At 39.1% G+C, this 19,873-nt stretch overlaps 1 protein-coding gene across 2 annotated transcripts in view; it reads right to left on the bottom strand.

Annotated features, from left to right (window-relative positions):
- golga7ba (golgin A7 family, member Ba) overlaps nucleotides 1-19,873 on the bottom strand; it is a 22,869-nt gene extending 2,996 nt beyond the window's left edge. Inside the window, exons 1-4 of one of the 2 annotated variants that reach the window (XM_005160170.6) lie at nucleotides 19,806-19,873; nucleotides 4,885-5,010; nucleotides 1,767-1,919; nucleotides 1,419-1,520 (exon numbers count right to left, since the gene is read on the bottom strand). In XM_005160170.6, the coding sequence (XP_005160227.1) occupies nucleotides 1,419-1,520; nucleotides 1,767-1,919; nucleotides 4,885-5,010; nucleotides 19,806-19,817 (393 nt within the window). In that variant the 5' untranslated portion in view covers nucleotides 19,818-19,873. 2 annotated transcript variants of the gene reach the window in all.

Genomic DNA, 19,873 nt, shown 5'->3' with positions numbered 1-19,873 from the left:
TCGACTTCACATGCTCATACTGGAATATTTTCTCAGTGTTGGGGGTAATGAGTGTGCCCACATGCAATATGTGCGCACAGACTTCTGCAGATTTTTAGCCCATCATTAATTCTGTTTATTTACTGGAGTAAATGTGTGTAAATCTAAATGTATTCAGTTTTTTACTTAATTACAGCGATATTATTGACTATTATGAAAATGTTCATCTGATTCATGTACAACACAGTTTGTTAAGTAATATGTTCTGTCTTTTAGTAAAGATATTATATAAGAGACTTGCTTTGTTTACCAAATTAAGTGAATCTATTTGTATTTGCATTTGAAACATTAAACAATCGTTATAAAGGTATTACTTTTTTTTTCATGTATTAAGGTTTTAGTTATGATACTCTGCTGGATACTCTCAAAATAATTCCGCAGAAATCGGCAGATTTTTACCAAAATTCTCTGCAGAAATCGCAAAAAACGTCCGCAGATTTCGTCTGGACCTGGTAATGATATAGCTTCTCTGCTGAATAACTGAAGTAAGGCATTACTGTTCATTTTCTTGTCATTTAAATACAGCCACTTTTAATGTACTTGTTTTAAATACCACAAATCAATTTAACAAATCAATTCAGAGAAGCAGAGTTTTTGTATACAAATATATTTTGCAGAATTAAATTTTTTTTTAGCTTAAAAAGGTTTCATTAATCAAAGACTAGTGGACATGCTTCAAAATGACTCTAGTTCATGCAAATTACAGGTATAAATTCACATAATATCACAATTTTCCAATGAAAAAATTAGAAATGTGTTAATAAATGTTTATGAAATATGGGATCATTAATTTGAAACATTTTGTGTTTGATAAATAGTGTTAATCTATTTTTTTTAAGTAAAACTACACTGTCCTGATTAGAAGAGTTAAACTTCTATTGCCTGTGCATTGAAATTTATATGGATTATTTAAAGCATTTTTGAGATAATTAATTAAATTACTCATTGAGTAATTAGGCTACTATTAGTAAAGCAATTTGAATACAATTTTAATTATGTAATTAGAGACTTTATTTATTTATTTAAACAATTTAATAATTATTTCCCAGAGATGGGTTGCGGCTGGAAGGGCATCCGCTGCATAAAAACTTGCTGGATAAGTTGGCGGTTCATTCCGCTGTGGCGACCCCAGATTAATAAAGGGACTAAGCCGACAAGAAAATGAATGAATAAATTAAATAATTAATCACCCAACACTGCTTTTCATACATATTATTGATAACACATAGGGCAATAAAGAATGTGCAGACATTTTCTGCTATTTCTGTAAAGAACTTTGTAAAAAATCTGCAGATTTATGTAAAATTATTGATAATTTTGAGAGTATCATAATTAAAAACGGAATAAATGAATATATTTTTTGTTATATGGTAGGATACGACCCTCATGCCTCTCTCTATCGGGTCTGTGATGAGGAGACCTCGAGGAGCGTAAACTTTCTCATTCTGCTCCTGAATGTAGCGCGAGATCTTCTTCAGCACCTGCACACACACACACACACACACACACACACACACACACACACACACACACACACACACACACACACACACACACACACACACACACACACACACACACACACACACACACACACACACACACCACACACACGCTTTTGACAATCAGCATAATTTTCATTCCCCATATTCTGCAAAAATCAACACACATTTGCAAACAACACCAATTCGTCTGTGTTTACTATGTTTAATATGCTGATAGCTTACCTTCTCGTAACGCGTCTCGATGCACAGGAAGATGAGGTAAACTGTAAGGCAGGCCAGACATCCTTCTATGTAAGACTGGCCTCCGATCTTCTCCGCCTCTGCATAGTAAGTATTCAGCGTCTTCACCGTGTCCTCAAACAGCGTCCGCTCGATCTGACCAATCACATGCAAAGACAAATCAGAGAGCACCAGGGCGATCATTATATTACAGGCATAAGTGGGTTTGAATTCAATACTAGCTAACATTATAAAAACAACAATTTTTTGCTATTTCTGCTTAGAATTTTAAAATAAATAAAATCTGTGGAATGATTTTAAGAGTATGGTAACTAAAAACAACACATAAAATACAAAATAACTTTTAAACTTGTATTTAAGACGTACAATGCAAATCCAGTTAGAATCATTTGTCTGGTAAACAAAGTAAGTCTCTCCATATAATATATCTACTAACAGAGAGATAATATTTAAATATAAGCTGTCAAATCATCTAAACATTTGCATATTATTCAATAATATTACTAAAATTATGAGAAAAACTGAATTAATATACACTCACCGGCCACATTATTAGGTACACTTGTTAAATTGATTAACGCAAATTTCTAATCAGCCAGTCACATTGTAGCAACTCTTGGCATGATCAAGACGATCTGCTGCAGTTCAAACTGAGCATCAGAATGAGGAAGAAAGGTGATTAAAGTGACTTTGAACATAGCAAGGATGTTGGTGCCAGACGGATTGGTCTGAGTATTTCAGAAACTGCTGATATACTGGGATTTTCACGCACAACCATCTCTAGGGTTTACAGAGAATGGTCAGAAAAAGAGAAAATATCCAGTGAGCGGCAGTTCTGTGGGTGCAAATGCCTTGTTGATGTCAGAGGTCAGAGGAGAATGGCCAGACTGGTTCCAGCTGATAGAAAGGCAACAGTAACTCAAATTTACCGAGATCTGCAGAAGAGCATCTCTGAACACACAACACGTCCAACCTTGAGGCAGATGGGCTACAGCAGCAGAAGACCACACCGGGTTCCGCTCCTGTCAGCTAAGAACAGGAAACTGAGGCTACAATTCACACAGGCTCACCAAAACTGGACAATAGAAGATTGGAGAAACGCCGCCTGCTCTGATGAGTCTCTATTTCTGCTTTGACATTTGGATGGTCGCGTCAGAATTTAGCATCAACAACATAAAAAAAGCATTGTTGTTGCTGACCATTTCCATGCCTTTATGACCACAGTGTACCCGTCTTCTGATGGCTACTTCCGGCAGGATAACGCGCCATGACATAAAGGATGAATCATCTTAGACTTGTTTCTTGAACATGACAATGAGTTCACTAAACTCAAATGGCCTCCACAGTCACCAGATCTCAATCCAATAGAGCACCTTTGGAATGTGGTGGAACTGGAGATGCGCATCATGGATGTGCACCCGACAAATCTGCAGCAACTGTGTGATGCTGTCATGTCAACATGAAGCAAAATCTCTGTGGAATATTTCCAGTACCTTGTTAAATCTGTGCAATGAAGGATTAAGGCAGTTCTGAAGGCAAAAGGTGGTCAAACCCGGTACTAGTAAGGTGTACCTAATAAAATGGCCGGTGAGTGTATATTATTACACATATTTACACAAGTTAATAAATAGACTGAATAATAGGACAAATAAATCTGCAGATTGCATGTGGGAAATAAATAAATAGCATTTTGATCATTATATAAACAGATGGGCAGAGAAAGCTTGCTTTGTTAAACTCCCCTTGCCTCTCATTTACTCAGCAAGTCTTTACTGGGCGTCTGTAACATGATCGTACACCTTTAAACACTCTATTATCATCTCTATTAGCGGCTCATTATGTGTGTGTTGTGTGGAGTTTGCGCACTCAGCAGAGCTTTTGCTGAAGAGCAGAGTTTGTCTGGGTGGAGAGCCTTTTCTCTTTCAGTCCTTTTCACTTGTGCTGTCTCTCATTTTCTGACACACACACACACACACTCACACAGACTAGATATATATAATGGTTTGAAAATTTCACATTATGACTATGGTGATCAATGTTATCTCAGTTTTGTTCAGTGTTCAATAATGTACGTCACAGCAACTAAAACATGCAGGTTTATACAGTTTTGTGACAAACAGCAAAGATGGATCCTGCTATTTTGGATTTATTTATGTTTGTATTATTTCATGTACATTGTTTTGTGTGTGTGTGTGTGTTTGTTTTAATAGATAATTTAAGACGTTGTGTGTTAAACGTCCACTTGTAAACCACCTCACAGATATCCCTGTTTACGTTGTTATACATAAAGCTGCTTTATAAAAGACAAAAAGGCCTGTGTGATTTGACAAGAATATCTAATTGAGAGTTTACTGACTAATATTGTGATTTAATTTGCAATTTAAAGGGTGACGGGGTGGCGCACAGGGTAGCATGTTCACCTCACAGCAAGGAGGTCGCTGGTTCGAGCCCGGGCTGGGTCAGTTGGCATTTCTGTGTGGAGTTGGCATGTTCTCTCCCGCGCCGACGGATCGACAATGCAGTTCGGCAATGCCTGACATCACCCATTTAAAGTGAATGGGAAGCGCTGACGCCCCGTGTGAATGGGGTGTAAGTAAGATAGCAATATGAATACTATCTGTGCTTTCGCTCACAGAGAGATTTTAAAGACAAGGGCTGCCTCCAAAAATCACATACTTCCATACTATATAGTGCGCTAAAAACAGTATGCGAGCCAAGTAGTATGTTCAAATTCATAGTATTCGAAAACAGTATGTGAGAAGTTTCCGGATGACCTACTAGTTCAGGCGAAAATCTGAAGTGTGCATCCGATGGACGCTACAATATCCCATGACGCACTGCAAGAAAATTCATGAGTGGGAGTGAAGCAACGCAACTGACGCGGGTAGGTCCCATTATCAGGACAAAATGGCAGATGTAGTACATGCAAGTTACATTCAATTCCCTGTCTCTCCGCGTCAAATATAAGTCAGTGTGGTGTGCAGCGGTGGTGCTTCTTTCTGGAGAAGGCTGGTTCCCTTAAATGAACCTTTTCTTTTGTAAGTTATTGTTGTGTTAAGAGTCAACTCGAGAGGCATGACACATTTACACACACACTTACCCTGCTGTCTAACTCGGAGGGGAACTTGGTCTGGAACTTGCAGACCGTGCCATCGGTGTAGTCTCTCTGAATGAAGACCTTGTTGGCCAGAGATGCGCTGTGTCTCAGTTCCTGAAGGTTGTGGAACTGCAGAGGAGGGAGAGAAAGAGCGATGCATTCTGACTTAATCATAAATCCAATTTCCTTGGGTTGTTAGGTGTCAAACAATCCATGAAAATGACTTGACAAGTGCAGATTTCGGTCCTATTTTATTGGCAGAAAACTTACCACTAGTGGTCATTTACAACATCACTAAAACGAACCTGCTTGGTCATCATTATACTGCATGATGATGTCATTACCTCGTACAGTAATGTCATGAGGTTTATAAAGTATTGCATTGATGTAAATAGCTCATATAATAATGTAGGTAATTTATTTAGAACCAACTAGCCATGACCTAAGGCTTTTCATAATCTTCCTAGGGTCCCACAACACTTAAAATATATAAACTATTCCATAAGAACATTTAGTATGTACATAAGAAAATGTAATATATTCATATACATTACAATACTGCACCATACCCAATCCCACCTTACAATACAGCACCATACCCAATCCCACCTTACAATACTGCACCATACCCAATCCCACCTTACAATACTGCACCATACCCAATCCCACCTTACAATACTGCACCATACCCAATCCCACCTTACAATACTGCACCATACCCAATCCCACCTTACAATACTGCACCATACCCAATCCCACCTTACAATACTGCACCATACCCAATCCCACCTTACAATACTGCACCATACCCAATTTCACCTTACAATACTGCACCATACCCAATCCCACCTTACAATACTGCACCATACCTAATCCCACCTTACAATACTGCACCATACCCAATCCCACCTTACAATACTGCACCATACCCAATTTCATCAGATGTGACGTTTTGAGATGTTTTAGTAATGTGATGATATCATTATCTCACACAACATTGATGTCATTAGTGATAAAATACCAAAATTTGCTATAGTAAAAATTGGTATTTGGTATAGTAAAATTTGGTATAGTTTGGTAACAATTTGGTATTTGGTGTAGTAAAATTTGGTATTTGGTATAGTTTGGTAATAATTTGATAATTGGTATAGTTCGGTAAAAATTTGGTATTTAGTGCAGTAAAATTTGGTATTTTATATAGTTCGGTAATAATTTGGTAGTAAAATTTGGTATTTGGTATAGTTTGGTAATAATTTGGTGTTTGTTATAGTAAAATTTTAGATTTGGTATACCAAAATTTGGTATTGGTAAAATTTTGGTATAGTGTCATAATACCATGCTAATATTGTTTTAAGAGTTCATTTGATTTTTGTGAAACATTTACAACCCGGCCCACTGCAGTGTGGGGGAGTCGGTAGGTTTAAAAAAGTAAACCGTCCCTCGGGTATAGTCAAATTTAGTATTTAGTATATCACAATTTTTGTTAACGTGTTGGTCATAAAACCAAAATTTTTACTTTTATACAATACCTACAATTAAATATCAATACCAATACCAATAACGATACCAATACTAAATTGATACAACAGTATTAGACAAACTCAATGGAAAAAGTCACTGTCTGTATGTATTAATAAACACCCAGTGCGAACACCTTCTCCAAAGTACCATTACTAATACAATGAGGAATTATTTCATTTTGAGAGCTAGGGAATTTGCAAGTTCATTCAAATACCTGCATATCTTGCAACACTAGATGACATTACCTCATTTAGTAATGCGATGATATCATTATTCCATATAAAAAAGCAGTGATGTCATTACCTCATTTAGTAATGCGATGATATCATTATCCCATATAAAAAAGCAGTGATATCATTCTCTCATATAGTAATGCGATGATATCATTATCCCACATAAGAAAGCAGTGACGTCATTATCTCATATAGTAATGCGATGATATCATTATCACATATAAAAGGCAGTGACGTCATTATTTTTATATAGTAATACATTTATATTACCTCATATAGTAATGCAGTGATGCATTATTATCTCATATAGTAATGCAATGATGTCACTATCTCCGAGTAATGCAGTGATGCCATTATATCATACAGTAAGGTCATGATGTCATTATCTCATACTGTAATGTTGTGATGTCATCCATTACAACATTGCACTGAAGTCATTATCTCAGAATAACTCTGTGATGTCATTATCCATGTAATATATAATGCTATGATGTCATTATCCCACACAATACTGCAGTGATGTCATTATCTCAGACAATACTGCAGTGATGTCATTAAATCAGAAGTGCAGAGTTATTTAACCTAATGTCAGAGAAATCCTTCCAAAATTGTACAATTAGAGAGCCACGTGTGGATTTTATCATCATGTCAGACTCGGAGCAATGCAGTGATGTCATTATCAAGCAAAATAACGCAGTGATGCATTAATCCCTTAACATACTGTAGTCTTTATCTCATACAGTAATGCGCCGCTGTTCTTGTTATGTCATACAGTGATGTCTACACTGGTTCGTTTAGTAATGCAGGGAAGACCTCATAATCTAATGGACACGCTACTGCCCGCATGCACACATACACAAAAACATCAAAAGGACTGACCATCTGTCACTGCCAGCCAACACACACACACACACACACATCAACATCAGCATGGGCTGTGGGTCCTTCCATCCCCCACTCTTGTCCTGCGCTTTCACCCCGTTCTCCTGCAGTACCAGGGCAGCCCGATTTCACAGACAGGCATGATAAAACCACAATAACACTATTTTAAGAAACAAACCACTGCACATTGCCAAACAACACAACACGGCCCTGCTAGCGCTGCACGTTATTCATTATCTTTGGACATCTAAAGGTCAGACTGAGACGGTATAATTACACAAGTGCTCCTGACAACCTGTTTATTTAAAAACTCCCTCTAATGTTTTAGAAGCAGGACCGGCCAGTGCACGACGTCCTCTGATATAGTAACAGGCTGAGACAGCACACACACACGCAGTCTTGACACACAGCTCTTCGGTGGTGCTGTGGACTCGATCAATCTCTGGCACTGGACATTTGCACAGATCTCAAGAATTCTTGCACAGCTCAGATAAAAGGCGTATCTGGTGTCAAATAAATGCACAACACCACTTTTTACCTGTTGAACACGCAAAAATATCCACATTGGGAAGGTTTAAGAATTAAAAGACATCAGGAAAACATCTGATGAAACCATATTTCTTCAGTATAAATGAAATTAATAACAGACCTAGCCCCGCAGACACACAACATCATAGGACGTTAGTATTAGGTTAGATTCAGGTCGTGAAGTCAGACATTAACGCAATGACTAGACAACATCGAAGCACAACGTTTTCTTGACGTCCAATAACGATGTGAAATGACGTTGATATTTGGTTGATTTTAGGTTGTGTTTGATAGTGACCAAAATGCAACGTCTGATAGGAGTCATAGTGGTAACGTCCACACAACGTCAAGGTGTGACATGATTAGACGTTGTTATTTGGTTGATATTAGGTTGGACGTTGGCCCGATGTTGGGTTCTGGCATCAACCCGATTTTCATTTCCAAACTAAATCCAATGTCCCCACGACATTGGGGTACAACGTCAATAAGACATCATGTTGACGTCCTGTGCCTGCAGGAAGGACTGGGCCGATAAACAATATTATATTGCATCGTTATAAAATTTATGTCAACAACACTGGACTTTTTTACTCTATATTGATCTAAGAGCCAATTACACAGCAGAAATGTCCAACAATGGGAATCTGAAAGTGAGTTGATATTAAAAATGGACTAAATTTTCATCTAACGAAAATTAATAGGACAAAAATGTTATGCCATTTAATGGACCCTCTGATTTTTGTGGCTTCAGTCATTATTGGTATACTCTTTTAAATCTGGAAGCATTAAAAACGTATTGAGATATACATATTGTTATCGTTCAATATGGAAAATAATTATGGAAATTGCATTTTTGCCATATCGACCAGCCCTATGGACCATGCACAATTGGATTGGATTTGTGTGTATGTAAATATATATAAACTAGAACAGAAGAAATACAAAGGCCAATAAATTTTTTAAGTAAGCATAAAAAAATAAATAAATAAAATAAATTCATCAAAAAAAAAAAAAATGTGGCTCCTCAGCTCAATGTTCCCTAAGTGAAGTTTATTCATAAACTAATTTCGAGAGGAGCACGTGATTATGATTGAACACGGCTGGTCCTGCATTAGCATGCTTGATCCACCAATCAGGCCATTCCTAACCACTATAAAGAGCCAGGGTTTTCTCACTACAGTCATCTTCGATTTGAAGAATACACTGCTCTGCATCAGCTGCTACTGCTACTGCTACTGCTACTGCTACTGCTACTGCTACTGCTACTGCTACTGCTACTGCTACTGCTACTGCTACTGCTACTGCTACTGCTACTGCTACTGCTACTGCTACTGCTACTGCTACTGCTACTGCTACTGCTACTGCTACTGCAGCTACATCAACTTCTCCAGCTACAACTTCTCCAGCAACAACATCAACTTCTCCAGCTACATCAACTTCTCCAACAACAACAACTTCTCCAGCTACATCAACTTCTCCAACAACAACAACTTCTCCAGCTACATCAACTTCTCCAACAACAACAACTTCTCCAGCTACATCAACTTCTCCAACAACAACAACTTCTCCAGCTACATCAACTTCTCCAACAACAACAACTTCTCCAGCTACATCAACTTCTCCAACAACAACAACTTCTCCAGCTACATCAACTTCTCCAACAACAACAACTTCTCCAGCTACATCAACTTCTCCAACAACAACAACTTCTCCAGCTACATCAACTTCTCCAACAACAACAACTTCTCCAGCTACATCAACTTCTCCAACAACAACAACTTCTCCAGCTACATCAACTTCTCCAGCTACATCAACTTCTCCAGCTACATCAACTTCTCCAGCTACACCAACTTATCCAACTACAACTTCTCAACCTTCTACTTCAATTGCCTCACACAATGCAATCTCTGTGTCTTCAACCCAATTCTCCAACAAGATCACAGTAAACACTCGATCACCATCCATGAACTTTGCCTAAACTCTCAATGCCTGCGATTCAAGCTGAACTCTCTTCTAGGGGTGCACCAGCGGTAACATACATGACACTTTTTAAGGGGAAGCCTCACAAACTACAACTAAGATTAAACATCCATCTTTAAAGGATGATTCTAGCGTGAATAGAATGACTCACCTCTCAATCAAGGTTGTAGACAATCCAATCCTTAAAACATCAGTCCACAACTTATGTATACATTGATAAACATCCATGTTAATCCTCCAAACTAGTCGCTGTGGTGCATTCAATAGAGTAGCGTCTCCAATCATAACACTAGTTCTCTGGCAAACAAAATGGCCGCCAGCCTTTTTCTGCAACTTTGATTGACACTCCTTCGAGCCAATAGCTGAAAGGAGAAGCGCCACCATCCAATGAACTCTCAAAAATTTGAGATGGTCCCACCCTCTCTCATGACAAGCTCATGAATGATTATCATTACATTTACACAATTACTACTAAATGGTGACATTAATTTTAAGTTCAGGGTTTGATGTTGGCAGATGATAAATAAATAAATACATAAATTAATAAATAAATAATAAAGAAAATAAATAATTATAAAATGTAAAAAAAAAAAAAAAAAAAAAAAAAAAAAAAAAAAAAAAAACTGCCACATCTGATAGCAGTTTAACTTCTAAAAAGTTTACTCTGCTACTGAAAAACATTCAATGCATTAGGCATAGAAGTCCAATCGTAATATGCCCCAGTGACTCATGTCCATACACTTATAAGCCATAAGCTTATAATGGCAAGTTGGTTAGATGTGAAAACAGCAAAGAAACAAACTTCCCGCTTTGACTTCCACGAATAAGAGGAGGACATTTCTGACATGTCTGATGTTTCATCAATTGACTCTGCGTTAGATACAAACCAAGGGGTTTAAACTCCACTATAATTCCACCTACCCTGTCTTCAAGAGGTACATCAGGATCACTAGTCGAGCAGATTTCTCATTTAATATGCCATCCTTAGGAGGGACAAATGCCTACCTCTACTATCTTTGCTCGTTGCGACAATGAGGCTTCGTACCATGCATTAACAAAGGCACTTCCACACTTAGTTGCCCATGCTCTTATTAAGACGCCCCGCATGGTTATCAGCTAAAATAATTCATTGTGTTTGCCATACATGTACCATGTTGTAATGTCATTTCTGATTCTCTCTTGTTTTTCTCATTTCAGAGATCATGTCAGCTGGTTGCAGAAGCTGACCCTCATCCAACCTATTACACTCCACATCCATTTCTAAATACATTTACACTCTTTGCAAATGACACTTTTCCACTCACATAGCCCACACCCTCGATGCCATATTCACACTAGCCTTTATAATTTAAGTCTTCTGAACTAAGTATGACATTTCAATCCAACGATACACCTAACCATATCTGATCTATCTTCGCAGGATGAAGGGATGCAGGATGATATCCGTTCCCCCACACACCTGTTCTAAACAGGCCCGGATTGGCTAATCGGGAGGACCGGGAGAATTCCCGGTGGGCCGGTCTGTTTTATTTTGGCCGCGAGGGCCGGTGTCCCTAGCTCCAGAATCTGTTGCTCTCAGCAGTGACACTTTTTTAATTCATTTACTTGACCACAGCTTTTTATTCATTATTTTACCACAACTTTTCTCTTTTGTTGTGGTCGAGTGGTTGGCACGTTAGGTTAAGACGCTGCGGACCTGGGTTCGATCCTTGCTAGAGTAATTTAGTGTTTTCATTTTTTGATAAGACATATAATACTGTTAGGGTTGTAGAACATTTGAAGTTCTAAAGCAGCTGTTTTCTTAAAAAAAAAAAAAAAAAAAAAAAAAAAAAAAAAAAAAAAAAAGACATGATAGTGCCATTAGAAACTGATTTGGAAATATTTATTTACTTATTTTAATATAGTCAGTCGTGAACTGAGGTGGGCCGGTCTGAGGCTTGAAACTCCAGAGCTGAAAAGGTGTCCCACTCCGGCCCTGGTTCTAAACCTCTTAGCATTTTTACACCACAGAAGAGCAATACCACCTCGGGGAAGCCCAGCCGATCCTCTCCAGCCAACTTCCACCATCATGCATTATTGGGTATGAAGTATGACTCTGTCATTTCCTTCCGATTTCCCTTCCTATTTAACATAGGAGCTCCTTCACTACCCTTCCCTGTTTTTCTAGCTTTAACTTTTTCTCTCCAAATTTAAACTATCCTATACTTCTATTCACTTTCATTCACCACAGCTCCGACCAATTCAGGGGTTGTCTTGAGTTTCAGTTGCTGCAACAGGAACGTTCTAAATGAGCTTGCATACACTTACAAATTTTCTAAATACCACTATCGTTGCACTCCCCGCACTAATACAGCAGTAAATGCTTCTGCGGGAGCACAAGTTGCCTCCATACTGGCCCACTACACCACTGCAGCCGCAGAAATGCTCCGCAGAGTTGCACACCCAAAGCACCACTGCTACCGCAGTGACCCTCTAGCATATGCTTTATTCACCTTCATCTTTACATATCACTAAAGGCAGTATTTAACGTCCCTGCGGGAGCACTCAAAACTTACTAATATCGACTGTTTAGGTGCTCCACTTAACTATACACCCCATTAACATCACTGCAACTGCAGTGACGCTCTAGCTGAGCCCCTTTTTCACTTTCATCTCTAAATATCACTGCTAATAGTACTTAGTATTTCCACGTGAGACTCGAATACTGAGTACCACTGCACCTCTGCTCTTGCAGAGACGCTTTGCCGAGCCTTATTCTCCCTCTGCACCACTGCTGCAACAGTTAAGCTTTGCCTGAGCTGCAACTGCAGAGACGGCTGTTTAGCCTTAATTCTCTGCACCACTGATTTTATTGCACTTCTGTAACTGCAGAGAAGCTCTGCTGAGATTATTTTTTTTCCCCTGCACCAATGCTGCAGCAGTGACACCCTGCCTGAACAGTCTTCCAACAACAGATATAAACTCTGTCATTGGTCCTCTAACACCTCTAAATCCTCAATTTGCCTCAGCCAATATTTCCTCAGAGAAGCCCAGCTGATTCTCGGTTGCAGACTTCAACCTAGTTTCCAAGCAGCACGACTCTGTCTGTTCTTCCTACTTTCTGTCTTAGTTGCATAGGACTCATTTTTACTAAACTTTCCTTTTTATTTTATTAAACTTCCCTTCTCTTTCTCTTCATAATTTTTTAATTTCACTTGCACTCATTCTCCGCAGCTCGGACTCCCACAGGGGTAGCCCCAAGCTCCCACTGCCACAGCAGTGAAGCTCTTTAAAAGCTCACATGTACACTTTTCAAAAAAAAATTTTACCATTATCACACTCCGCCGCAATAATACAGCCGTAAAGGCGTAGCGGGAACTCGTATTGCTTCCATACTGACTACAATTACACCTCTACAGCAGCTCCACTTAATTACATTGCATTGTAGCATCAATTTATTCTCCATCACCACACTCCCCGCAACAATACAGCCATAAAGGCTTAGCGGGAACTCGTATTGCTTACATACTGACCACCATCACACCTTTACAGCAGCTCCACTTAATTACATTGCATTGTAGTATCAATTTATTTTCCATCACCACACTCCCCGCTATAATTCAGCTGTAAAGGCTTAGCGGGAACATGTATTGCTTTCACACATATAATGCACCAGACTCTGAATACCTATGCACCCCTGCAGCCACAGAGTCGCTCTACTGTGTCTGATTCCTATCTGCTACACAGCTGTTAATCAGCTCTCCAAAGCGCACTTCCCTTTAGAAACTGACTTTCACCGCACCTCTGCAGCCGCAGAGACGCTCAGCCGAGCATCACTCCCCTCTACATCACTGCCGCAGCAGTGACGCTTAGCAAGCGCATATACACTTCCACTTAGCAATCCACTACTGATACACTCTCCAGCACTGCCAAAGCAGTTAAACGTCTCTGCGAAGGCGTATTTACCTTCCAGATACTGACTTCCATTGCACCTCTGCAGCAGCAGAGACGCTCAGCCGAGCATCATTTACATCCCCTGCACCACTGCTGCAGCAGTGACGCTCTGCTGGAGCTCATGCACACTTCCATTACACTTATACCACTTCTGTCACTCCCAGCACTGCTAAAGCAGTTAAAACGCTGCTGCAGAAGCGTATTCTTCCCCTTAGGACTGACTACCACCGCACCTCTGCAGTCGCAGAGACGCTCAGCCGAGCATCACTCCCCTCCACATCACTGCCGCAGCAGTGACGCTCAGCGAGCGCATATACACTTTCATTTAGCAACCCAATACTGATACACTCTCCAGCACTGCTAAAGCAGTTAAACGTCCCTGCGGAGGCGTATTTCCCTTACAAATACTGACTTCCATTGCACCTCTGCAGCAGCAGAGACGCTCAGCCGAGCATCATTTACATCCCCTGCACCACTGCTGCAGCAGTGACGCTCTGCTGGAGCTCATGCACACTTCCATTACACTTATACCACTTCTGTCACTCCCAGCACTGCTAAAGCAGTTAAAACGCTGCTGCAGAAGCGTATTCTTCCCCTTAGTACTGACTACCATCGCACCTCTGCAGTCGCAGAGACGCTCAGCCGAGCTTCATCCCCCCTGCACCACTGCTGCAGCAGTGTCGCTCCACCGGAGCTCACGCACACTACCATTTATCCATACCACTACTGACACACTCCCCATTGGACTGCCAAAGCGGTTAATCAGTTAACCGCTTCTCATCTGCAGCTACAGCTCCGCAGAACCTTACAGCTTTATTTTCCATCACTACTATACTAAACCTTTACGAAACTCACCACATATGTTTTAAACCTTTACACTTACCCCACTCACTCTCCCGCTGGTCCTTACAATTAACAGAACCCGGGAGCACACATAGTCATACATAAGCACTTTCAGTTAATTTTTACACCCACACCAGTCTCTGTTGCTCCTCCAAGCTATTTCTGTATCACTTTTCAGCAGCCGGATATGGCATTAATCTCCTGTGCCTTTTGGGGGGTTCTTCAAATACGCGGCTGCTGTCCCGAGCGGAGCATTTTGGGGAGTTGTCGAGATCTACCTGAGCTCGAGGCTCCCCTCTCTTCCTCCAAACGGGAGGGAGCCCAGGGCTCAAGAACCTTCGAGCTCAGGGCTCTCTCCCGGGACAGCATGCCAAACTTGCTTATAATCAATCATCAGCTAAGTGTGAACTCTTGAAGTGAAGTTTATTCATAAACTAATTTCGAGAGGAGCACGTGATTATGATTGAACACGGCTGGTCCTGCATTAGCATGCTTGATCCACCAATCAGGCCATTCCTAACCACTATAAAGAGCCAGGGTTTTCTCACTACAGTCATCTTCGATTTGAAGAATCCCCCCTTCCACCCCTACCTTTTCACCTTTCCCTCCATAGGGCAGCACGGTGGCTCAGTGACTAGCACTGTCGCCTCACAGCAAGAACGTCACCGGTTCTAGTTCCTTAACAGGCCGGTGGTCGTTTCTGTGTGTAGTTTGCATGTTCTTCCCGTGCTTGCGTGGGTTTTCCCCGGGTTCTCCGGTTTCCTCCCACATTCCAAAAACATGTACAACAAGTTAATCGTTAAATCTAAATTTCAATACAGGTAATCTAATAATGCAGCATATCTTTTAATAGCCTTCAATCTTAATCCTTAGCTATTATAAAAAGGGGAGTTGTCGAGATCTACCTGAGCTCGAGGCTCCCCTCTCTTCCTCCAAACGGGAGGGAGCCCAGGGCTCAAGAACCTTCGAGCTCAGGGCTCTCTCCCGGGACAGCATGCCAAACTTGCTTATAATCAATCATCAGCTAAGTGTGAACTCTTGAAACCATTTCAGCCCATAAGCAGTTACAGGTCACCATTACCATATCCTAGGTTTATAAAAACCTAAACCAGATATCAAAAACAAGCTCACATTCAGGCTTCTAATTGTGCAGAATTAGTTTCTTAGCTAATATCCAGCATAAAGGCACAGCTTGTAATATATATGTCTCATTATTCTGAGGTGCTGTTAAACAAAAATGCTTCATTTTGGCTGAGATGACAGTTCAACTTTATATCAGTCTTCTATAGGCTATATTAAAATCAATTAGACCATTTCCTGCACTTAGAGGCAAAAAGCCAAGGGGGTTTGGGTGGCTCGAAATGCAGAATTTGACCCCTACATGAGCTAATTTATCACATTTTGATCGCTATGCCATCATTAATTGTGAAAATTGTAGATAGAAGAAGGCATTAAGGCATATTTTTTAATTATTCAAGTGGCCAGATTCTGACTAAGGAAAGTTGAATGAGCTGGAGAGTTTTTATTTGCCCACAGGCTACAGTTTTTAATTTAAAACAAGTTTTATCAGATTCCTATATTTTTTTTTAGGATAAATGATAATAAATTTGTTTTTAAAAAGTTTTTTTCAAGTATTTCTTCATATTTCATTGTTATTATTTTTTGAAAATGCTAATCTCATAACAATATTACTATATATATATATATATATATATATATATATATATATATATATATATATATATATATATAGCAATTAACTTACAGTTTAAATCCAAATGTGTAAATAAATACTTTCAGCACTTTGACAAAATTGTAGGAAATATTTTTGGTGCATCAAAAAGTGTGGTTATGATCACCATCCCACAAGCTGATTCAGCAAAGAATAGTTCTTTAAAATGTCACTAAAATTTATAGAAAAATGAGGCGAATAACAGCAAAAAATTCGACTTTTTCAGAAATAAGAACCCCCTTTCAATAGGCTGGCTTTGAGCCTGACTTACCATATTAGAACCAAGTTTAGTCAAGTGCTTCAATGTAAATATCACTGGACAGTACCATCTGAGAGCTATACTGTATGATGGCACCGCCACTTTTAAACGGGTAAACCGAGACTTACCACGCATAAATGCTCCAGGCTGTTGTTACTAAACGCCTCATTAATTATGTACACCCGCGGCTCTCGGTAACGGTCTCAGACAGAAGAGAGACACTGTTACCGACTCCCGAGAGCACAACCGATCGATCGCGAGGAGACGATCATTTAACACACACACACTCACCACTGATACCAAATATATCAAAACACAATCTAATCAGCCTCTGTCGCCTGTACTGAATGATTATTGATCAATGCTCTGACGACTGAATGTTTGTTTAATGGAAACACGAGACTAAACAAAGACAACCATCCTCGCGCGCGCGCTTTCAAGGTTATTTGGCGGGACAGCGCACACACATTTTTGACTCCTCCTCAGTAAACCTCAAAATAACTTGTGGAAACGAATTGAAATGACACCGGAGCGGAACAGATAAATACAAATCACTTTTATAAATGATTTAAAAATGCTTACAGATTCGTGACAGTACGGGAGTTTTGTTCGGTCCGTCGCTGTCCGCGGTGCTGAAATCATTCCGGTCACCGACGAGATAACCTAAACTCGCTCACAAACACTCGCTGTGCTTTCGCTAAAAGAGCTTAGGGACCCGTGGACAGCCGCTTTTATCCTCTTTGATGTCCAGCTGCGCGCTCGCCTACGTCACAACACACGGACACACGCGCTGATTTAAATACGGAGAGCAGATCCTTCTGACTGGACGCACACGAGCCTTTGTCATTCATGGTAACTTACAATTTACCACACTTTCCTCTTGATCTGATCTCTGCAAGGGCATTTTAAGCAGTCTGAACACTGTCTGAAGAGGTGCAAACATTAAAAAGCGTCTATTTTCAAATCAAAACAAACAAATGAGCAAACAAATGAACATTATAATATCTAATGTAACAGCAGCATGCTGTCTGATATGATCCTAATCTGATCAACACAACACAAGCATTACTTATTAAAGGGCTAGTTCACCCAAAAATTAAATTTATGTCATTTGATAAACTTTTATAATTTTCTTTCTTCTGTTGAACACAAAAGATACTCTGAAGACTGTTGGGGAAAAACAGCCATTAACATCCATAGCAGAAACTAAAACCACTATTGTTATTTGCTTTCCCCCCAACAATTCTCTGTATGTTGTGTTCAACAGATGAAATTTACTGAAACCAATAAACTTAACCCTTACAGATGGAAATTATGTTATGGACAGTTATGTTAATGAATGTATGTACTCAGTTAAAATAGACATACAACCCAACTATATAAGTTATTATAGCACCTTCCCAACTAGAGTTATTTTGACCCATGCATTGGGTTATTTTGAGTAAATGTTCTTTTTTCCATTCTAGTATTACTAATGCTACAATTACTAGTACTACTATTATTTGTATCATTATTTCTGTGTAAATAAATGACATGCAGCTTTTTAAAAATATTGAAAATGCTTTATTTCTACTACATTTTAAGTTCCAGACAGAGCGTTTTTATACATTTAATACAGATCGCTGGTGAAGCAGATAGAAAAACATGAGATGGAGAGGTAATTTGATAAAAAACAGCAGTGTTAGAGTTTAAATAAAGGTTATAAAGCAAAAACAACATTACGCCCGCATATTAATACAGCTGTTCTGGGTCAGTTAAATTAGTTGACTGTTGAAATTCAAAATTTTTAACCCAACTGATTGAGTTATTAATAAATAACCCAATAAAGGTTAAAAATAACCCAACAAAGCACCAAATATTTTTAACTCAACTATTGGGTTAAATAAATAACTTTTTAGAGTGTTTTTTTTTTTTTTTTTTTTTTACATTTTTAAAATGTGTTTTTGGGTGAACTATTCCTTTACCTAGTCACCAAGAATAAGTTAACATGTCGGCCACCTGATCACAACCTTTAAAATGTAGTTAAAGCAGAAGAGTTGGTTTGATTTTAAGTAACTTCGACTCAAATAATAGTAATTTTGATTAACATCTATCTATCTATCTATCTATCTATCTATCTATCTATCTATCTATCTATCTATCTATCTATCTATCTATCTATCTATCTATGTGATGTAACAGCAGCATACTATCTGACATTAATCAAACTTAATCAACGTGACTCAAACATTACCTATTAAAGAGATAGTTCACCCAAAAACCAAAATGATGTCATTTACTCGCATTCAAGTGTTTTGATAAACGTGTATGAATTTTAAAAGAACACAAAAGAAGATACTGTTAAAAATGTTGGGGAAAAGCAGCCATCGACATCCATGGTACAAACTAAAATACTAGATATCAATGGCTGCTTTTTGCCAACATTCTTCAGTATGTTGTGTTCAACAGATGATACTGAAACCAATAAGCTTAACCCTAACATGAAAACTATGTTAATGAAATTGTTTTTTGGGGTAAACTACTCATTTAGCAAGGCACCAAGAACTACTAAACATGTCGGCTGCCTGATCACAACCTTTAAAATGTAGTTAAAGCAGAATAGTCGGTTTGATTTTAAGTCACTTCGACTCAAATAAAAATTTAATTACCGCCTTGCCTATCTATCTATCTATCTATCTATCTATCTATCTATCTATCTATCTATCTATCTATCTATCTATCTATCTATCTGTGTTTATAATCGTTTAACTTGTAGCTGCTCATGACTAGCATGTAGCTTACACTGTGTGTTGTATGTTTAGTTTATTCTGTGTTATTGGTTTAGCAGTATCTCTGTCGGATTTAAAAACGACGCGTGAAAACGGACAGTTTGTCTGTAACGTCACGAACTGATCCGTGATCTCCAGCCCTGATTTAAATAACGACACCGATTACACGGACTGGTGTCCTACAAAACAAGTCTTTAAGCACAGCGGGTGCAGAAAAGCATTAATGGATAAAGGGTGTTGCTCACCTCTGTGGCCATGTTGCCATGCGAGCACGCGACGCCTGTCCCGGGTGCTGAAACGGGTTCACGGGAAT

Source organism: Danio rerio, chromosome 1 (genome assembly GCF_049306965.1).
Source record: "Danio rerio strain Tuebingen ecotype United States chromosome 1, GRCz12tu, whole genome shotgun sequence".
Classification (NCBI taxonomy): domain Eukaryota; kingdom Metazoa; phylum Chordata; class Actinopteri; order Cypriniformes; family Danionidae; genus Danio; species Danio rerio.
The sequence above is the reverse complement of the archived record's forward strand: the minus strand, read 5'-3'. Positions and strand labels throughout refer to the sequence as shown.